The 18,525-nt window shown below is 45.6% G+C and overlaps 1 protein-coding gene and 1 pseudogene across 4 annotated transcripts in view; both read left to right on the top strand.

Annotated features, from left to right (window-relative positions):
- The window catches only part of MIDEAS (mitotic deacetylase associated SANT domain protein), a 67,582-nt gene that overhangs the window by 44,698 nt on the left and 4,359 nt on the right, over nucleotides 1-18,525 (top strand). For 2 of the 3 annotated variants that reach the window (XM_081293528.1, XM_081293527.1), the window contains exons 3-11: nucleotides 3,442-3,741; nucleotides 8,618-8,963; nucleotides 10,944-11,010; nucleotides 11,488-11,630; nucleotides 11,754-11,857; nucleotides 12,307-12,382; nucleotides 13,053-13,141; nucleotides 15,386-15,535; nucleotides 16,719-16,931. In XM_081293528.1, the coding sequence (XP_081149654.1) occupies nucleotides 3,442-3,741; nucleotides 8,618-8,963; nucleotides 10,944-11,010; nucleotides 11,488-11,630; nucleotides 11,754-11,857; nucleotides 12,307-12,382; nucleotides 13,053-13,141; nucleotides 15,386-15,535; nucleotides 16,719-16,931 (1,488 nt within the window). The remainder of the gene's footprint in view (nucleotides 1-3,441; nucleotides 3,742-8,617; nucleotides 8,964-10,943; nucleotides 11,011-11,487; nucleotides 11,631-11,753; nucleotides 11,858-12,306; nucleotides 12,383-13,052; nucleotides 13,142-15,385; nucleotides 15,536-16,718; nucleotides 16,932-18,525) is intronic. The other variant, XM_081293529.1, reaches the window with a different exon arrangement.
- LOC308647375 (heterogeneous nuclear ribonucleoprotein A3-like) lies at nucleotides 420-2,114 on the top strand (annotated as a pseudogene). Its single transcript has 2 exons — nucleotides 420-832; nucleotides 910-2,114. The product of its transcript is annotated as a heterogeneous nuclear ribonucleoprotein A3-like (transcript).

Below are 18,525 nucleotides of genomic sequence, written 5' to 3'. Positions count from 1 at the left end.
TAACACTAGGCCCACAAGGGCAGCCTTTTCATTCATTAAGGCAAGCAGTGACAGCTGGCCCCGCCTCTTCCTCTCGGTCCTTATTGAACTTGAGTTGGAAGAGGCAAGTCTGGTCTCTGGAGGTAAATCCACAGCCTAGTCACCTCCAGCTGCTGCTGCAGCCGCACGGCCTGGGGGAGGAGGGCGACAATCCAAAGGAACCAGGGGGTATGGGGGTGGCAAAGATGGTGGAATGAGACCGACATCCTTACCCTAGGTACATGTAGGATTGCATGAATGGTGTGACTCTACTTCGTGTACAACCAGAGAAATGAAAAATTGTGTTCTATTTGTGAACTATGAACCGAAGTGCATTCTGCTATCAAAGTAATTAGAACAAATAAATAAATAAATTTTTTAAAAAGGAATCAGAGTAATTGAGGAAGCTATTTATTGGTGATCTGAGCTTTGATGGTAGTTCAAGAGAACATTTTAAGAAATGTTTTTTGGGGCACACTCACAGATTGTGTGGTAATGAGAGACCCCCGAACGAAACATTCCAGGGGCTGTGGTTTTGTGTCTTTGTATTGAAGAGGTGGATGCAGCCACTTGTGCTTGGCCACAAAAGGTCAACGGGCAGGTAGTGGAACCAGAGAGGGCTGTTTCTAGAGAGGATTCTATAAAGCCTGGTGCCCATCTAACAGTGAAGAAGATTTTTTGTTGGTATTAAAGAAGATACAGAAGAATATAATTTGAGAGATTACTTTGAAAAGTACGGCAAGATTGAAACCATAGAAGTTATGGAAGATAGGCAGAGTGGGAAAAAGAGAGGACTTGCTTTTGGAACTTTTGTGTGTGTGTTGCTGGGGATTGAACCCAGGGCCTTGTGCATGCAAGGGAAGTACTCTATCAACTGAGCTAAATCCCCAGCCCAACTTTTGTAACTTTTGATGAGCATGATACAGTTGACAAAATCATTGTTTGGAAATAGCACAGTATTAATGGGCATAATTGTGAAGTGAGAAAGGCCCTTCCTAAACAAGAGACGCAGACTGCTGGATTACAAAGGGGTCGTGGAGGTGGATCTGGCAACTTTACGGGTTGTGGAGGAAACTTTGGAGGTGGTGGAGGTAACTTTGGAGATGGTGGAAGTAACTTTGGTGGTGGAAACTTTGGTGGAAAAGGAGGCTGTGGTGATGGAGGTGGTGGCAGCAGAGGTAGTTATGGAGGAGGTGATGGTGGATATAATGAATTTGGAGGTGATGGTGGCAACTAGGACGGTAGTCCTGGTTACTGTAGTAGAGGAGGCTATGGTGGTGGTGGACCAGAGTATGGAACCAAGGCAGTGGATGTGGTGGTAGATATGATGTTTACAATGAAGGAGGAAATTTTGGTGGTGGTAACTATGGTGGTGGTGGGAACTATAAAGATTTTGGAAATTACGGTGGACAAAAGAAATCAAATTATGGTCCCATGAAGGGGAGAAGTTTTGGTGAAAGAAGTTCTGGCAGTTCCTGTGGTGGTGGTTATGGAGCTAGTGGTGGAAGTGGTGGATATAGTAGCAGAAGGTTTTAAAAACAGGAGAAGAGGGCTACAGTTCTTAGCAGGAGAGAGAGCGAGGAGTTGTCAGAAAAGTTCCAGGTTACTTTGAGACAGTCGTCCCAAATGCATTAAAAGAATTGAAAAGATCTGCCACAGAAGGAATGATAATCCATAGTCACAAAAGTTACTGTAGCTTAGACAGGAAACCCTTCTTGTTCAGGACTGTCATAGCCACAGTTTGCAAAAAGTGCAGCTATTGATTAATGCAATGCACTGTTAATTAGATGTACATTCCTGAGGTCTTTTAATCGATTGTAACTTTGCCCTTTTTCATATCAGGTATATTTCCCTATAAATTGTAGTAGTGGTACCAGGAATAAAGAATTAAGGAATTTTTAACTTTAAAAAAAAAAGACATGCAAATGACCCCTACATAAGAATTCATACCTGAAGGGAAGCAGAAGTTTATATACATGGAGGATTGGAGAAGGAGGTGAGACCATTTCCAGGTCCAATGTGCTAAAAGACAAGAATGTGATGGTGCTTACATGCTGATTGTAACTGTCAAATTTCATTTAAAATAGGTTCATTTGCTTTTTATAAATTATACTACAATAAAGTTGATTTTTTTAAAAAAAACAAAAGACAATAACAATAAAGACGAAGAGTGAATAGAATTTGAGCACACACACATGTTATGCTTGGAGTATTTCTTTCTTTCTCTGTCTCTTTTTTTTTTTAACCTGATCACACATAATTTATCATCAAATCCAATGAGAAGGGTGTTGTCTTCTTTCCCTGTTTCTTACCTTGAAATGCTGAGTCCAAAGTGGGATTTCCCAAGGTCATGTAGCTGGAATAGAGGTCTAGTATCTGACCCCAAAGCCAGTGTTGGCCCCTTCTTTCACTAGAGGCCTCAACCACCAAATGCCTCAAGGCCTGAGAAGTAGAAGGCTGCAGAATTTGCCCTGTGTTTAGGGACAGCCAAACTTCACTCCTGCCAGCTTACTTGTGGAAAAGTAGATGCAAAGACCACCCCTTGTGCATGCCTATAATCTCAGCTGTTTGAAAGGCTGACACAGGAGGATGGCAAGTTCAAAGCCAGCCTGGCCAATTTAGTGAGAACCTGCCTAAAAAAAAAAAAAAAAAAAAAAAAAAAGAAAAGAAAACGAAAAATATGGTGGGGAAGTGCAGGAGGCACTGGAGATGTAGCTCAGTGGTAGAAAGTCCCTGGCTTCAATTCCCAGTATAGAAACCAAACAAAACAAAACCATCCCTAACGTTGGGCACAGTGGCAGACTCCTGTAATCCTATAGGCTTGGAAGGCTGAGGCAGGAGGATCACAAGTTCAAAGCCAGCCTCAGCAAAAGTGAGACACTAAGTGACTCAGTAAGAGAAAATAGGGTTGGGGATGTGGCTCAGTGATCGAGTGCCCTGAGTTCAGTCCCTGGTACAAAAAAAAGAAAAGAAAAGAAAAATCATCCCTTACTTGGGTTCCTTACTTCATTTTGCAGAGATGTGTTTTTAATAGTTAGATGCTAAGGGGCCGAGGCTGTAGCTCATGGTAGAGAGCTTGCTTAGCATGTGAGGCGCTGGGTTCAAGTCTCAGCACCACATATAAATAAACGAATGAAATAAAGGTCCATACATCTAAACAAATTTTAAAAAAATATTTAGATGCTAAGTTGGGTGCCATCCTCTGCTGGCCACTTGCAGCCTGAGATGGCTGTCTGAGGCCCCCTGCTGCAGGCCAGGACCACAGGACCTACCTGACAGCGAGGTTATGCAGAATATTTAAATGTAGTGAGAAGAGATTATCATGAAAAAGCCAGGTTGTCAAAGAGCAGTGAGAGTCATTGTGAGTGTAAATCAGGACTGACCTTCTGAACCTCACTTCTATTCCTGTCCCCTCTTCTTCAGGATGCCAACGGCTCAGAGGAAAAGCGGAAAAGCGTACTGACCTCAACTACCAAGTGTGGGGTCGAGTTTTCCGAGGCTTCCTTAGCTGCCAAACGATTGCGAGAAGACAGCGGGATGGTACCCCTCATCATCCCAGTATCTGTGCCTGTGCGAGCTGTGGACCCAACTGAGGTAGCCCAGGCTGGAGGTGTAGCCGAGGACGGCAAGGGTTCTGAACAGAACCCCACTGAGCACAAGCCATCAGTCATTGTTACCCGCAGGCGGTCCACCCGCAACCCTGGGATGGATGCTCCAGCTCAGGTATGAGGCTTCTGGATATTGCTTGAGTGCTCCTGGGGGTACAGGACCCTACCGGAAGCAGAGAACATGGTGGAATTGGAGGGCTTCTAGGGACCTGTGGAGATACTGTTTTTGTTTTCTAAGTCAAACTTCTGGACGGTGTACATACAGGGATTTAGATAGCTTCATACTTGAAATTGAAATTGACTGGGTAAATCTAGGATGTGTGAGTTTTTGTTTTTTGTTTTTGCTTCAGATCAGCAAATTTTGACTGGCCCCTACTGTGGGTCAAGGCCCATGCCAAGTTTTGGGATAGAGAGATGTTTGCTTATTCTAAGTATTTTGAAATCTCCCATTAAAATTGAGGTTTTGTTTCTTCTTTTACTTCTGTTATTATTTGTGTGATGTATTTTGATGCAGTATTATTAGGTGCATTCTCATCTAGACATTCTCATCTAGACATCATTATTATCATGAAAGTTTTATTTTTATCTTTAGTAATATTTTGCCTTTAAAATCTTTGTGGACAGCTAGTTTTCTTTTGGTTAGTGTCTACAGGGTGTATTTTTACCTTAATCTCTAATTATCATTATTATTATTTTTTTTGTAGTTGTAGATGCATACCTTTATTTTATTTATTTATCTTTATGTGGTGCTGAGGATTGAACCCAGGGCCTCACACATGCTAGGCAAGCACTCTACCACTGTGCTACAACCCCAGCCCCTACCTTAGTCTTTTCTTTATCCTTGACTTAAGGATAAATTTAGATCTCTTTCTTCATTCAGTATGTTTATTTACTGTCTCCCCACCTTGTTTTTCAAGTAGTATACAATGGGGTTTGTTATTTTCTAGTCTCATAACTTTTGTCCTTTAATTAGAACATAGGTATAGTATAGTATAGTTCCTATTTATTTATTTACCAATAAAGTTGTATATATACTGTATAACATGATGTTTTGATGTAAGTATATATCAAATGGCTAAATCAAGCTAATTATCATATTCATTAGCTCACATACTTATTGTATTTTTTTTATGCTGAGAACATTTAAAATCTACTCTCGTAGCAATTTCCAAGTACATGATGCAGTATTATTAGTGACAGTCACCATGTTGTATAGTAGATCTACTGAATTTACTCCTGCTGTCTGAAGAACTCCTGAAGTTGTTTCCTTTGATCAACATCTCCCCTAAGCCTCAGCCCTTGGTAACCACCATTCTACTGTCTGACACTTTTTTAGCTTCCACTGATAGCTTGCACTTCCTGTATGTACTGATATATGCGGTTTGTCATCTGCCGTCTACTGTTAGCTTTCTGTTTATCCCTGCCTTTCCTATGCTGTGTTCCTCCCCCAACCTCCCTTGGATTGATCAGGGTTGTTATTCTATTTTTCGGCTTTGTTAATTTGGTATATGCGTAATTATTTCTCTTTTAGTGAAATAATTAGCAGATTTATTCCCTGAATTTCTTTTTTTTTTTAATTTTTTTTTTTAGTTATAGATGGACACAATATCTTTATTTTGTTTATTTATTTTTATGTGATGTTGAGGATCAAACCCAGTGTCTCATACATGCTAGGCAAGCGCTCTGCCACTGAGCCACAACCCCAGCTCTTCCCTGAATTTCTACTGTAGAACTAAGTCCTACAGAAAGGGATTTGATTTTCTCAACTCTGAAGAACAATACATGACGAGTACCATCCTAGATGCATAGGAGTGATGTTCACTTACAATCTATAGTGAATGCCTTATGACACTGAGGCTTAATTCCCTGATTGAGAACAATGCTTGAGATTAAAACCTGTCTGCCACTTTTTTGGTGGATTTCAATAAATCAAGGATGCTTTTTTTTGGGGGGGGTACCTGAGATTGAACTCAGGGCCACTCAACCACTGAGCCACATCCCTAGCCCTATTTTGTATTTTATTAGAGACAGAGTCTCACCGATTTGCTTAGCATCTCGCTACATTGCTGAGGCTGGCTTTGAACTCGCAACAAGGATACTTTTTTAATTACTAAATTTCCATTTGGTTCATTTTTACAGTTTCTAGTTCTGTGATGAAATTCTTGAGCTTACCTTTTATTTTGTTGCAGAAATTTAGTCTAGTCTCCTTTAATTTTATGTCTGATAACGCCATTAATGTTGTTCTGTTTCTATTACCTTTTATTTCTTCTTTTTGCATTCCATCTTGCTTTCTTGTGTATCAGGTTATTTTTTATTGAATGTCAATTCAATAGTCCATTTTCTGTTGGTATAACAAAATACTTGAAACTGGGCACTTGTAAAGAAAAAATAAAAGGTTTATTTAGCTCACAGTTTTAGAGGCTTAAAGCCCAAGGTTGGGCAGCCCCATCTGTTCAGCCTCTGGTGAGGGGCTTGACTGCATCACAGCATGATAGATGGCATCATGGTGGAGGCATGTGCAAGAGGAAGAGAGCAGTCCCATAGTGAGATGGGAAGCAAGAGTGATTCAGGGAAAGGCCTGCTCTTTTAGAACAACTTGCACTTAAAAGAACTAACTCATTCTGCAAGACTAGCATATCTTTTCCAATAGTAATGCTCCTATGGCACAGTTACCTTGCATTAGGCCCTATCTCTTAAAGCTTGCATCTCTTCAACACTGCCACACTGGAGACCAAGCCTCTAGCATATGAACCCTTGAGAGACAAACTATATCCAAACCCTAAACTCAGACATTGTATAAAGAAAATCGTTGAATGTCTGAGAAGTGTGGCTTTATTCCACAAGACTTCCCCTCCCCGCTTTCCCTCTAATGGCTTCTTTCCCAGAGCTAGGTTGGGACTGTGTGAAGGCTGGTTCCAGGAGCTTTGCACCAGCCCCTAATATAAAGCTACTTGTAATACTGGCTTCTTCCCCATGGTCCTAGTACTGGGTATCCTGAACTGATAACTAACTCCAATACATTTTTTCCCTGTAAAAATTTAAATCTCTTTCTTCATTCAGTATGTTTATTTACTGTCTCCCCACCTTAGACAACATTTTAAAGCCTTCTATAACATCACCCCATCTTCCAGAGCAACTCATCTTTTTTTTTTTAATTTTAAACTTTTTGTTGTTGTAGGTGGACCCAATACCTTTATTTATTTTATTTTTATGAGGCTTGAACCCAGTGCCTTATGTATGCTAGGCAAGCACTCTCCCACTGAGCTACAACACCAGCCCTAGAGTAACTCACTTTTAATGGCCATTTTGTATCATAGATAAAAAAACTGACTGCATGGCCAAGTTCTGAACTGACCTGAGAAAAATAATGTGTATGTATCTGTGTGTCTGTGTCCCACCAATTCCCCCCAAATGTGAATCAATCTCTCCCTCTCCCCAGCCCCCCCACCCCCAATGTGTTGAAGTAATTAAAAGACTTTGGATAATAATGCTTTCCTCTTCCAAAGACAAGTAGTCTTTGGAAGACAGATAGCAAAGGGCATTAGCAATCCTGAATCATTTTTATTTTATAAGAGATTGAAATGGGATTATTTAAAGCTTGGCTTTTCCAAGACTAGCCTGTTTCTGATTCTCCTTTATTCTGAGACATAGCTATGTGCAGTCCTAATCTGAAGCCTGGATGTTTACGAGGCTCTCCTTCCGTGGCAGGCCCTAAACTCCAGTTTTTATTCTGTTATCTCCTTCTCCTCCTTCCCCTTCTCCTTCTCCTTCTCTCCTCCTTCTCCTTCTCCTTCTTTCTCCTTCTCCTTCTCTCTCCTTCTCCTTCTCTCTCCTTCTCCTTCTCCTTCTCTCTCCTCCTCCTTCTCCTTCTTCTTCCTGCAGATTGAACCCAGGGGCACTCAATCACTGAGCCACATCCCCAGCCCTTTCTAATATTTGATTCAGAGACAGGGTCTCCCTGAGTTGCTTAGGGCCTCGATAATTTGCTGAGGGCTGGCTTCGAAATCACCATCTTTTGCCTCAGCCTCCTGAGTTGGTAGGATTACAGGCATGTGTCACTGTGTCTGGCTCTGTTAGCTTTTTTTTTTTTGAGAGAGAGAGAGAGAGAGAATTTTTATATTTATTTTTTAGTTTTTGGCAGACACAACATCTTTGTTTGTATGTGGTGCTGAGGATCGAACCCGGGCCGCACGCATGCCAGGCGAGCGTGCTACCTCTTGAGCCACATCCCCAGCCCTCTGTTAGCTTTTTTTTTTTTTTTTTTAGTTGTAGATGGACACAATACCTTTATTTCATTTACTAATTTGTATGTGGTGCTGAGGATGGAACCCAGTGCCTCATACTTGTGAGGCAAGTGCTCTGCCACTGAGCCACAATTCCAGCCCCTCTGTTAGCTTTTTGAATTGAATTTGTTAACAGGTTTGTTCAGCTTCTTAGCCTCTTGGTTGCTTCTTCACTAATGGCATCCACCTGTAGGGAAAAGGCAGCCCTGTTCCTTCATACCTGTGTTAGGCAGGCACTTACTGTTCCCATGTTTAAAAATGAAGATATATAGAGAGAGAATGTGTAATTTCAAGTGGCAAATAAAGGTGATAGATCCCAATCCAATCAGTCCAGTTCCACAGTCTGGACCCTCCACTGCTGTACTCTTCTGCCCTATCACATACTTTACAATAGGGGTTAGGAATTATGGCCTGGGGCTAACCCAGAGCTAAGAATGGTTTCCACCGGATTATTTAAGAGAGAGAGGAAGGAAGAAAGAAGAATATGTTAACAGAGACTGCATGTGGCCCACAAAGCCTAAGATATTTACTCTGGGTCCTTTTTCCAGGAGAAGTTTGACCTCTGCTCCAGAGGGGGGGACAGTGAGGAAGTCTATTGGATCTACCCCCCTTTTCAGGCATGCCCTGGTGGATGTGGTGGGTAGACAGTTCTCAAAGTGAGACTGGCAGGCTATGTCAAGGCTTCAGTTTTCCTGTTTTCTTCTCCAGGCTGAGGACCTGAATACCAAGTTGGAGGGGGAGACTTCGGTAAGGAAACCAAAGCAGCGACCCAGGCCGGAGCCCCTGATCATCCCCACCAAGGCGGGCACTTTCATCGCTCCTTCTGTCTACTCCAACATCACCCCATACCAGAGCCACCTGCGCTCTCCTGTCCGCCTGGCTGATCATCCCTCTGAGCGGAGCTTTGAGCTGCCCCCTTACACACCACCCCCCATCCTTAGCCCCGTGCGGGAAGGCTCTGGCCTCTACTTCAATGCCATCATATCAACCAGCAGCATCCCAGCCCCTCCTCCCATCACGCCAAAGAGTGCCCACCGCACCCTGCTCCGGTCTAGTAAGTGACTGTGCTAAATCACCCCCTTGGTGGCCATGGCAGTGGGGAATGTTGGGGTAAGGATTCTGGGCAGGGAGGCAGTTCAGCCTATGGGGCTGCTGGGGATTGAGCTGGAGGCTGTGGGAGAAGGGACTTACTCTCTCCTCTGAGAAAGAGAAGGAGGTTGTCCTGTTACATGAACAAGGGGTGGGGGTTGGGGAGTAGGTCATTTCCATGGTTTGGATTCAGTTCCCACTTCTACCATTGACTATTACAGCTCTTTGTGCAAGTCATTTAAACATCCTAGGTCTTGGGTACTTCTGCATTAAAATGGGAATTAATAGTACTTTGTTAATGATGAAATTGCCAATATTCAGCTGTTTTGGGATCCACCAATAGCAGTTTCTTATGATTCATCCTAATGGCTATCTCCTAGGGTTGTGGTGAGGATCAGATGCATTAGCATGGGTAAAACCCTTAATGTGAGGTTTGGTTATTGAGTTTGTTTGCAATAATATTTGGAAGATATGGTCTCCTTTGCTCTCAAGTATTTATTTCTGCCAAGAGTAGACATTTTGGAAAACTTTGGCTGGCCTGCGTGGTGTGTCACTGATAGGTGTATCCTACAGAGGAATCCATTTCCTCTTAAAAAAAAAAAAAAAGATAATTCTCTCCCTTAGAGTGGGTGGAGAGGATTAAGTGGGACTAGTACCTTGATGCCTTCACCCATTTAACCTGAAATGGATTTCACCCATGGTGTAGGTCTCTGATGCCCCCTGGTGTCTATGGGTGAGAAGCAGCTTGCCCCACTTCCCCGGGAAGTTTCTCTGCCCCTCTGGGTTTTGCAGAAAGCCACTGTTGAGAGTGCCACAGTCTTGGCAGTCAAGAAGAGGTCAGGTTGTCCACAAGTTTTACAGAGCACTTGGGTGTAAGGCCTTGAACTGGGTCCTGCGATGGTTCCAAGAACGTATGGGACACCATGACCTTAGAGTGCAGGATTATTAGGGAGTTGACATGAAAGCCCAGGAGACAGAAAAGCAGAGGTTTCTGACAGTGTAAGAGCAGCAGCCAGTGAGTGAAGCTGACACTGAGCTCTAGGTCTGCAGAGGCTTGGTAAGGTGAAGAAAGCAATCAGGAGGGGGTGGGGCTAGAGCTGAGCTTGAACTCTGGAGGGGGAGGGGCGGGGAGGGGCACACAAGGCAGAGCAAATGACTGTGGCTAGACTTATGGTGGGGCTGTGCAGAGAGTGAGGGGCCACAAGGTAAGCAGGCTGCTAGAATTGAGGGTCCAGGCAAGGGGCTAATGGGAGATATAGACGGAAGAGAAGCTGCCTTGAGCCCCGCCGGGCTGATGATTACAGGTTTTATTTCATGTTGCATGGTTTTTGGTTTTTGGTTTTTTGCTCTCTCTCTCTCTCTCTCTCTCTCTCTCTCTCTCTCTCTCTCTCTGAGCAAGGGTGTGTTTTGATCCAAAACCTTAAGGAAATTAGCTTGGAAGAAACTGAGGCAGAAAATCCAGAAAGGGAGTGAGAAGATAATTTTAAAGCCGCAATCCTCTTTACCACCTCTCTAGTGTGCCCAGAGTTTCAGCTTCTTTACTAGAAAACCATAGTTTGATGTCGAAGTTACTCTGTAGTGTGGGAGCTCCTGGGAACAGGAACTTGGCATGCATAGTGGTGCTAGTAGTAGGGGTAACAATACTAGCTCCTGTTTACTGAGTGCCAGGCTCTCTGCATTGTTTCATTCAATTTTCACCTTAATTCTAGGACATAGAAATAGCCCCTTTTCTGCAGGTGTGCAAACTGAGGTCCCCAAAAGTTTAATAAAAGGGCCAAGTCATCACATTTAGCAGGCTGCACTCAGGACTCAAGGTGCCTGAGTTTGAAGTGAATTCATTGAATTAGTGCTGTGACTCCTTTGTATGCAGGGCAGCCACCCAGGGCTCTGGTGTTTTGCTGAAGGGAAGAGGGCGCCACTTATCAACCTACTCTTTGTCCCATAGACAGCTCTGAAGTCACCCCACCTGTGCTTTCTGTGATGGGGGAGGCCACCCCAGTGAGCATCGAACCGTAAGTATAGCCCGGCCTTGGGCCCATGGTGTGAGAGTGGCCAGGTGGGCCCAGTGCATGTAGGGGGGCTCTGGGAGCAAGAGGTGGGATCTCTAGAGGGCCAAGTACCACTTGGGCTTTTGCAATTGGCCCTGGGCTGTTCTCCCCCTGCTTTTGTGTGGAAGTAGCAAAGAAAGGAAGAGTCTAGCTCAGCTTGAGTTTGTTTCTGGAGCGCTGGACAGGAGTCCAGGAGACTCTTCCTGTCTGCCAACATGGAGCAGTTTCTCCCCTTCCGGGCCTCTCTCACTTGCCCTCCTGGTTGTAGCAGGTGCCAGGCTGTCATCACAGTCTACTAGAAACTAGGTTTCCTACACCCAGCTGAAGCCTGGCTGCACTCCATCTCTGTCAGCTGCTGTCTTCTTCCCATCCCCAGGGAGAAAGTCAGGTTCCCTGTTCCCATGTGGTGAGGCCTAACTCCATGCCCTGTTCACCCTGCAGACGGATCAACGTGGGCACCCGGTTCCAAGCGGAAATCCCCTTGATAAGGGACCGTGCCCTGGCAGCTTCAGACCCCCACAAGGCTGACTTGGTGTGGCAGCCCTGGGAGCACCTAGAGAGCAGCCGGGAGAAGCAGAGGCAAGGTGAGGAGGGACCCGGGAGTAAACAGGCTGAGGCAGGTTGGTGGGCAGATAGGCATAGGCCAGGCCTGGTCAGGCCTGGCCCTGAGCATGACTTCCTCTCCTCCTCACCTTCCATGAATCCAGTGGAAGACCTACTGACGGCTGCCTGCTCCAGCATTTTCCCTGGTGCTGGCACCAACCAGGAACTGGCCCTGCATTATCTTCACGAGTCCAAGGGAGATATCCTGGTAAGATAGCACCATTGGCCCAGGGAGGTTGGCACGGATCTGAGTCTGCTGCCCAGAGGCAGGGTCTTCTGGAATGCTGATTTGAGGCAAGCAGGAGGCTCTGGTTGAGGAATCAGTGGTAGGGGCCTGGATCCAGGCACCACCATTTCCAAATTCAAGATTTGGGTGTGCAGTCCATCCCAATCCCCTGATTCTAGGCTAGTGGGTTCCCACTGTCAGACAGAACTGTCTCTGAGGGCCTTCTCGATCCTGTTGCCTGCCTTGGGAGCCACAGTTCTCTTAAAAGGTCCTAAGGAGCCCCACCTCCACGACCTTACCACCATCTCACATCTCTTGCCCCTCCACGGTTAAGGGGGACAAGAATAAGCCCCACCCACGCTTATTCTTATCAAAGACCTCAGGTGGCCTTTTACACCAGGGCCCTGACTGTAAACTCACTTCCCTTCCAGGAGACGCTGAATAAGCTGCTATTGAAGAAGCCCCTGCGGCCCCACAACCACCCACTGGCAACTTATCACTACACAGGTGGGCTTCACTGGTTTGGGAATGTACAAGAGCCTCCAAGGGTTTCCAGCTTCCCCGGGGCCCTGCTCAGTGCTGAGTCACTGCCAGGGGTGGGGGCAGGGAAGAGCAGAGAAACGGACACCAAAGCCAGGGTAGTTCTCCAGGGGTTTCTTGTGCCCCAGAGGGAAGGTTGGAGAGGTTGGGCAGGTGGGAACCCCTCCCAACAAAAAAACCCAAGTTACTGGTACAAGGGATAGGAACAGGGAGTGTCATCTAACTTGGCTTCAGGTACCTGGAACTTCAATGGCCCTTGGAGCACATGTCTTATTCTGGACATTGTACTTTAAGTGGTACATTGGCCAAATCACGTGACTCTGGCAGCCACTGTTATTGATTCCTGTCAGCGTCACTTTTATCTGCACCAGGCAGAACACTAAGGGTTTCACCTGCATTGTGTCACTTAGTCCTCACCACACCTGGGAAGGTGGATTCTAATGTTATAATTTCACAAGCAAAGGCAGTAGGGCTTCCGGCGACTGACAGTGAGTGGCCAGCAGGATGGGGAGTCAGTTCTGAATGCTTGCAGAGACCGTATGTGGATGGCCCCTCACTTTTCAGTTGGTCAGAATCAGCCCACAGTGCTCATGGTCCTCCTGCCCACCTTACCCCCAGCTCCCTCTTTGCCCCTCAGGCTCTGACCAGTGGAAGATGGCTGAGAGGAAGCTGTTCAACAAGGGCATTGCCATCTATAAGAAGGATTTCTTTCTAGTGCAGAAGCTGGTAAGCTGGGGCTCTGTCTTAGGGCTGGTGAAGGCCGGGAGCAGCCTACCTGATCTGCCCTTGGGAGCCCTGAGTTGCTGGTGCCCTCTTTAAAAAGTAGTCAGATCAATGCTATTAAGTAGCATTGGAGATAATTTTATAAACACAAGAAGGAGAGAAGATCTGGCCTTTCTGCTGGTTCCAGTTCTCTTTCCTACATTGGGGTGGTGTGGCGATGCTCTATGGTCTTGGTCCAGAGGGGGCCTGGCATTAGACTTAAAATAGGAGGGAGACCAGATGGGAATGAAGGCTACAAGCAGAAGTGAGCCATTCCCCCAAGGGAATATGGAAAGGAAGTCACTCTACTGGGAGGGGAACTGAGAACCAGCAAGTGCTTATGTCATTGACCCGGGGTCCTCTACTTCCTGTCTGTCCTAAGGCTTCCTTCCAGTAACTCAGTTGACCATGCCTAGGTTCCCTAGATAATCTGGTTCATGTTCTTCTGGAAGACTAGAGTACTTTGCTAATCCAAGGAATTGTGTTTTTTCTAGCCCTCTCACAAAATCTGGGTTGTGGGGAGAGTGGGTTGTATGGATTGACAAGGGAAAGGAGCTTCCAGAACTGCACTGTTCCTCCTAGGTTGAGGATCATGTCAGGAATGGCCCTGGGGATTGGACAGAGGGCTGATGAGTTCTATGAGGGCCCTGTTAAAAGGACCTTCATTTGCTGTGTTTTCGTAACACTCTGTCCCCTAATTGGGCTATATTGCCAGGAAGCCTGTGCCCTTGAAATTCATTAGCTCCTAATGCCTACTGAAAAGAGCAGATCAACAGTCAGTCACACAAATGATCAGAGAAAATTGACAGGAGAAGTATTAACAGTCTAATTGATAAATGTGTGACGTAGCCTATTCCTGGGAGCTGAAGCATGTCTGTTTCATCTTTAGGCACAGAGGCCCCCACTGGCCCCTGGGCTCCCTGGACAGGAGCTCCCAGCACAGCAGTGGCTGAATGGTCTGGGATCTTGGGGAATATTAGAGAAAACAGCCCCTATGGGGAAAAGTGGTCTAAAATCCAAACTCAGTGGCCAAATAGTTTATAAAATGAGAGGGTTAGAATTTCAGGGTTTGGGACGTTTCTGGAGATTGTCTAGTCTCACCCCATTTACTATTTACACATGAAAAAATAAATTAGAAAGCTGAGTGACTTGCCTAATGTCCCATTGCTATTTGGTAGCAGAGTTAGGAGCAAGACTTGGATCTTCTGGGGTTTTTTTGTTTTTGTTTTTAACTTTTTTCAGATTTTCCCACGGCTTTCTGGTTAGTTTACCTCAAGTCCAACCCCCACACAGGACAGTGGGACATTTCTTTACCTCACTTGTCAGTTGCTGTTCCCTGGAGAGGACTGAAAAAGTTTGCCTGAATTCACGAAGGGGGTCTGTGTTGCCAGATTTGGGCTGGCATTGGATGTGGATGGTGCCCAGGCTTTTTACAGAAAAAAATGAAGGAACAGTATAATAAACACCCACTAATGTCCCACTTAGATTTATCAGTTGTTAACATTGGCCCCATTTGCTTTCCCTCTCTATGTGTAAATAAACCTACTGCATATATATATAACTATTAAAATATAAAAATTATCTTCCTTTATCTATTTTTGCTAATCACTAAAAGTAAATTACCCAGCCAGGCATGGTGGTGCACACCTGTAATCCCAGAGATTTGGGAGGCTAAAACAGGAGGATCTCAATTTCAAGGCCAGTCTGGGCAAAGGGCAAGACCCTATCTCCAAACAAATACAGCTTATTTATGGTAAAGAGCCCTGTTGTACAGGGGATTCCCTGTACAAAATTAAAAAAAAAAATAGTAAGCTATAGGTTATGAATGTCCTGACATAATATTCAGCAGATTTCAGCATGTGTCTCCTGAAAATTATTTTCCAATAAAACCATAGTATATAAATAATCCCAAGGAATTTAAATGGACCTGATACTCTGTAATATACAAGCCATAGTCAGATTCTCCAGTGGTTCCGGTATTGTCCTATAATTTATAGCTTAATTTGTTGGAAATAGTGCTGAAGCATTGGTTAATTGCACTGGTCAGGGGTTTGTTGTAGAGCAGGTACTGGAGGAATGCTTGAATTTCCTGGGTTTAGTTTTTGGCCTAAGGATAAGGGGGACTTGTAGGTATGAAGAAAGACTGGATTCTCTCCAGGCAGGTGAGCCAAACCAGCAGGCTCTGACCTCAATTTTGACTTCAAACAGATCCAGACCAAGACAGTGGCCCAATGTGTGGAGTTCTACTACACCTACAAGAAGCAGGTGAAAATTGGCCGCAATGGGACTCTCACCTTTGGGGACGTGGATACAAGCGATGAGAGGTCGGCCCAGGAAGAGGTTGAAGTGGATATTAAGGTGACTCCTTTCCCAGCCTTGGCTGCCTAGAGCCTGACTGGGTCTGGGACCAGGGCTGAACTGGGAGTTTGAGGTCAAGCTCTCTAGGGAGAGAGTAAAGGATGGATAGAGGAAAAAGCAGGGTCCCTGACATCCCCCAGGAGCTAATGTCCCAAGCCCTGGACCTTATGGTTCTCCTCTCTAGACTGCTGGGGTCATATTAATAACACATGGTGTCAATATGGAACACTGATTTTTTCCATGATATTTGCACTAGCAACACATAGCAGACCTCCTACAGTGTTTCCCAAAGTTGAGTCATTCTTGCACCCCCTTTATGATTTCTGCTCTATCTGCATCCTACTATGTGTCACCATTGCTATTTTTGTCATGTCCACATACTACTCGTGCTGTTAGTTAATGTTTTCTTTGATTCAACTAATTTTTTACTCAAATAAAAGGGAAGCTTTATATCACAATCATAAATAGAAAACCAGTACTGTTTCCCATAAATGGAAGGTACTGGTAAAAATAAACATATATGAAAACCAAATACTTACTGAATTCTAGCTAGATGCTGTGTTACCTGCCAAATACTGAGACCCAGGCCTGAACTCTCTGAATGAGATTATCAAGTCCATAGAGAAATGTAAAAATGACATATTAACACCAACTGGAGACTTTGTCCTTGACTTAACCAGGATTAAAAGAGAACTGAAAAGGGAATGTCATTTAATTTTGTGTCCATGTATCCACCTGACATCACCTTGGGGTTACAAGTCCACACATGGTGACATGCTATTCTAAGACCAGGAGTGGTTTGGTCCCCATTTTGCAGATGGAAAGGGAGTGGAGATAAAGAAAATGTTACAAAGAGTTTGGAATTGGAGCTCATGGCTCCTGCCTGGCTCACCAGACCATTGAGTCTAAGGATGTGTCTTCTGGGTGTCTGTTTAGGAGGCCAGATGGCCTGTGGGTACTGGCATGCTCCCTCCCTGCCTCCTGCTCAATCTCAAGTGCTCAGTTTCACCCTGAGGGCTCCCAGGTATCAAGATAACCTTCTGTCCCCAAGCAGACTAGTCACTGGAGGGCTGTGACCTGTGACAGTCCTAGCACAGGGCTAGGCCCGGCCAACAGGACAAGTGGGGACTCGCAATTCAGTACACTATGGCAGTGTAATTGAGCTCATTCTTGTCCTCCTTAGACTTCCCAGAAATTCCCAAGGGTGCTTCCTCCCAGAAGAGAGTCCCCAAGTGAAGACAGGCTGGAGCCCAAGAGGGAGGTGAAAGAGCCCAGGAAGGAGGGGGAGGAAGAGGTACCAGAGATCCAGGAAAAGGGGGAGCAGGAAGAGGGGCGAGAGCGCAGCCGGCGGGCAGCAGCTGTCAAAGCCACGCAGACACTACAGGCCAATGAGGCGGTAAGTGTGACCTCCACAGCCACTCCCTGAGCCCAAGGCCAGGGGGGCTGGAGCTGGGCCTGGGGGTGTGGGAAGGAGGGCCGAGCAGGAATGCAATGGTAATCCTCATCATCATAATAACAGCCAGTGTGAGAACCACTTTGTGCTGTGTTTTATTTAATTCTTATAACCCTGCATGGTGGGGAATATTATTAATCCTGTTTTACAGATGAGGAAGTTGAGATCCAAGAGAATACAGCTAGTAGGTGGCCGGTCTCTGTTCTGCTGTTTATTTTATATGTTATGCTGAGATTTGGGGAAACAGGCTTTGGGTAAACCCTGAAAGTTTGTGGGACACTGAGGAAGCATTCATGAGCGGTAGCTCAGTCAGAGATCCCCCTAGAGAGCTCCCGCCTGACAAACATGTCTGCCAGCCCTTCTCTGGTGTTCTCTGCAAAGTGCTTTTATTTCTTTTGTCTTACTAATATCTCACAATAACCCCCATAAAGCCTTGAGCCCCACCCTGCAGACAGGGAAGTCAAATTCAGAGATCCAAGTGACTTGCCTGAGGTCACATTCCAGATCCTTGAACTTCTAGTGCAGTACTCTGCCCTCCATATCTCAAGCCAAGACCAAGACATATGGCCAGAGCTGCCCTTGTTGAGAAAGCTCTCCGGAGAAGGAAGAGGGGTGGGATCTGTTTGTACACCTCTGCATACAGGACACCCATCAACTAAACACGGCTGTTTGCTCCATTCTGAGCTTGCCTCTTCCTGTACCAGGAACTGTGCTGTCTATGCTCTTGAGTTCTACTGACTTTGTGAATACTGTCCTTTGAGGGTCCACCCCAGGCACATATTGTCACTTCTGATGCCCATCTGGGGCTACCCACCCGGGACCCAGAGCAGCAGCACCTTCTCCAGGTCTGCACCACATGTCCTGTGCTTACACCTGTCTTCCCCTTTGTTCTTTCCCTCCCTGTGTTCATTGTTTGCCATGACCTACCTGTTGTCAGCCAGCAAGCTACACACTGTCCCTTCCATTAGCCCAGGCGCTCTCTGAAGGCAGGGGCTCCTGTCAACCTCTAGGTCCCCAGCACCTTGGTGCCGCAGTCTTAGCTGGGCACAGAATCACGAGCCACCACACAGCTTTGTAGATTCAAACAGCAATTCTTTATTCCTGAACTCACACCGGCCTCCACACACGCTCTGGGGCAATCCCAGTTCTGCTGCCCCCAATTCACCTACTCCACGAGGCTTTTTTCCCAAAATGCTCTCTGAATCTCACGAGAGCTCAACCGGAGCTCAGGTAGCACGAACGCCCTATTTCCAGCAGCAATAATCCTCAACATGGAACTTCCCTAAAACCCAAGGTCTTAAACTGGGAACGCCCTTAACCCAAGGAGCGGGATACTATACTTCCTCAAACTGCAGGATACACCCTAATCCTGGATCCACCCTGGTCATTGAGCAGGGTCACCTTTCTCAAACACACATGCAAGGTCACAGCAAATTTAACATGGGGTACGCTGGCAAGGAAATATCGATGAGTCATATCTACTTGGTAATGGCCCTCAGCACCTTGGCACATCATCTGAGCCTGAGTCTCTTTTATG

This window comes from Spermophilus citellus (genome assembly GCF_964194105.1).
Source record: "Spermophilus citellus genome assembly, chromosome: 4".
NCBI classification, from domain to species: domain Eukaryota; kingdom Metazoa; phylum Chordata; class Mammalia; order Rodentia; family Sciuridae; genus Spermophilus; species Spermophilus citellus.
The sequence above is the reverse complement of the archived record's forward strand: the minus strand, read 5'-3'. Positions and strand labels throughout refer to the sequence as shown.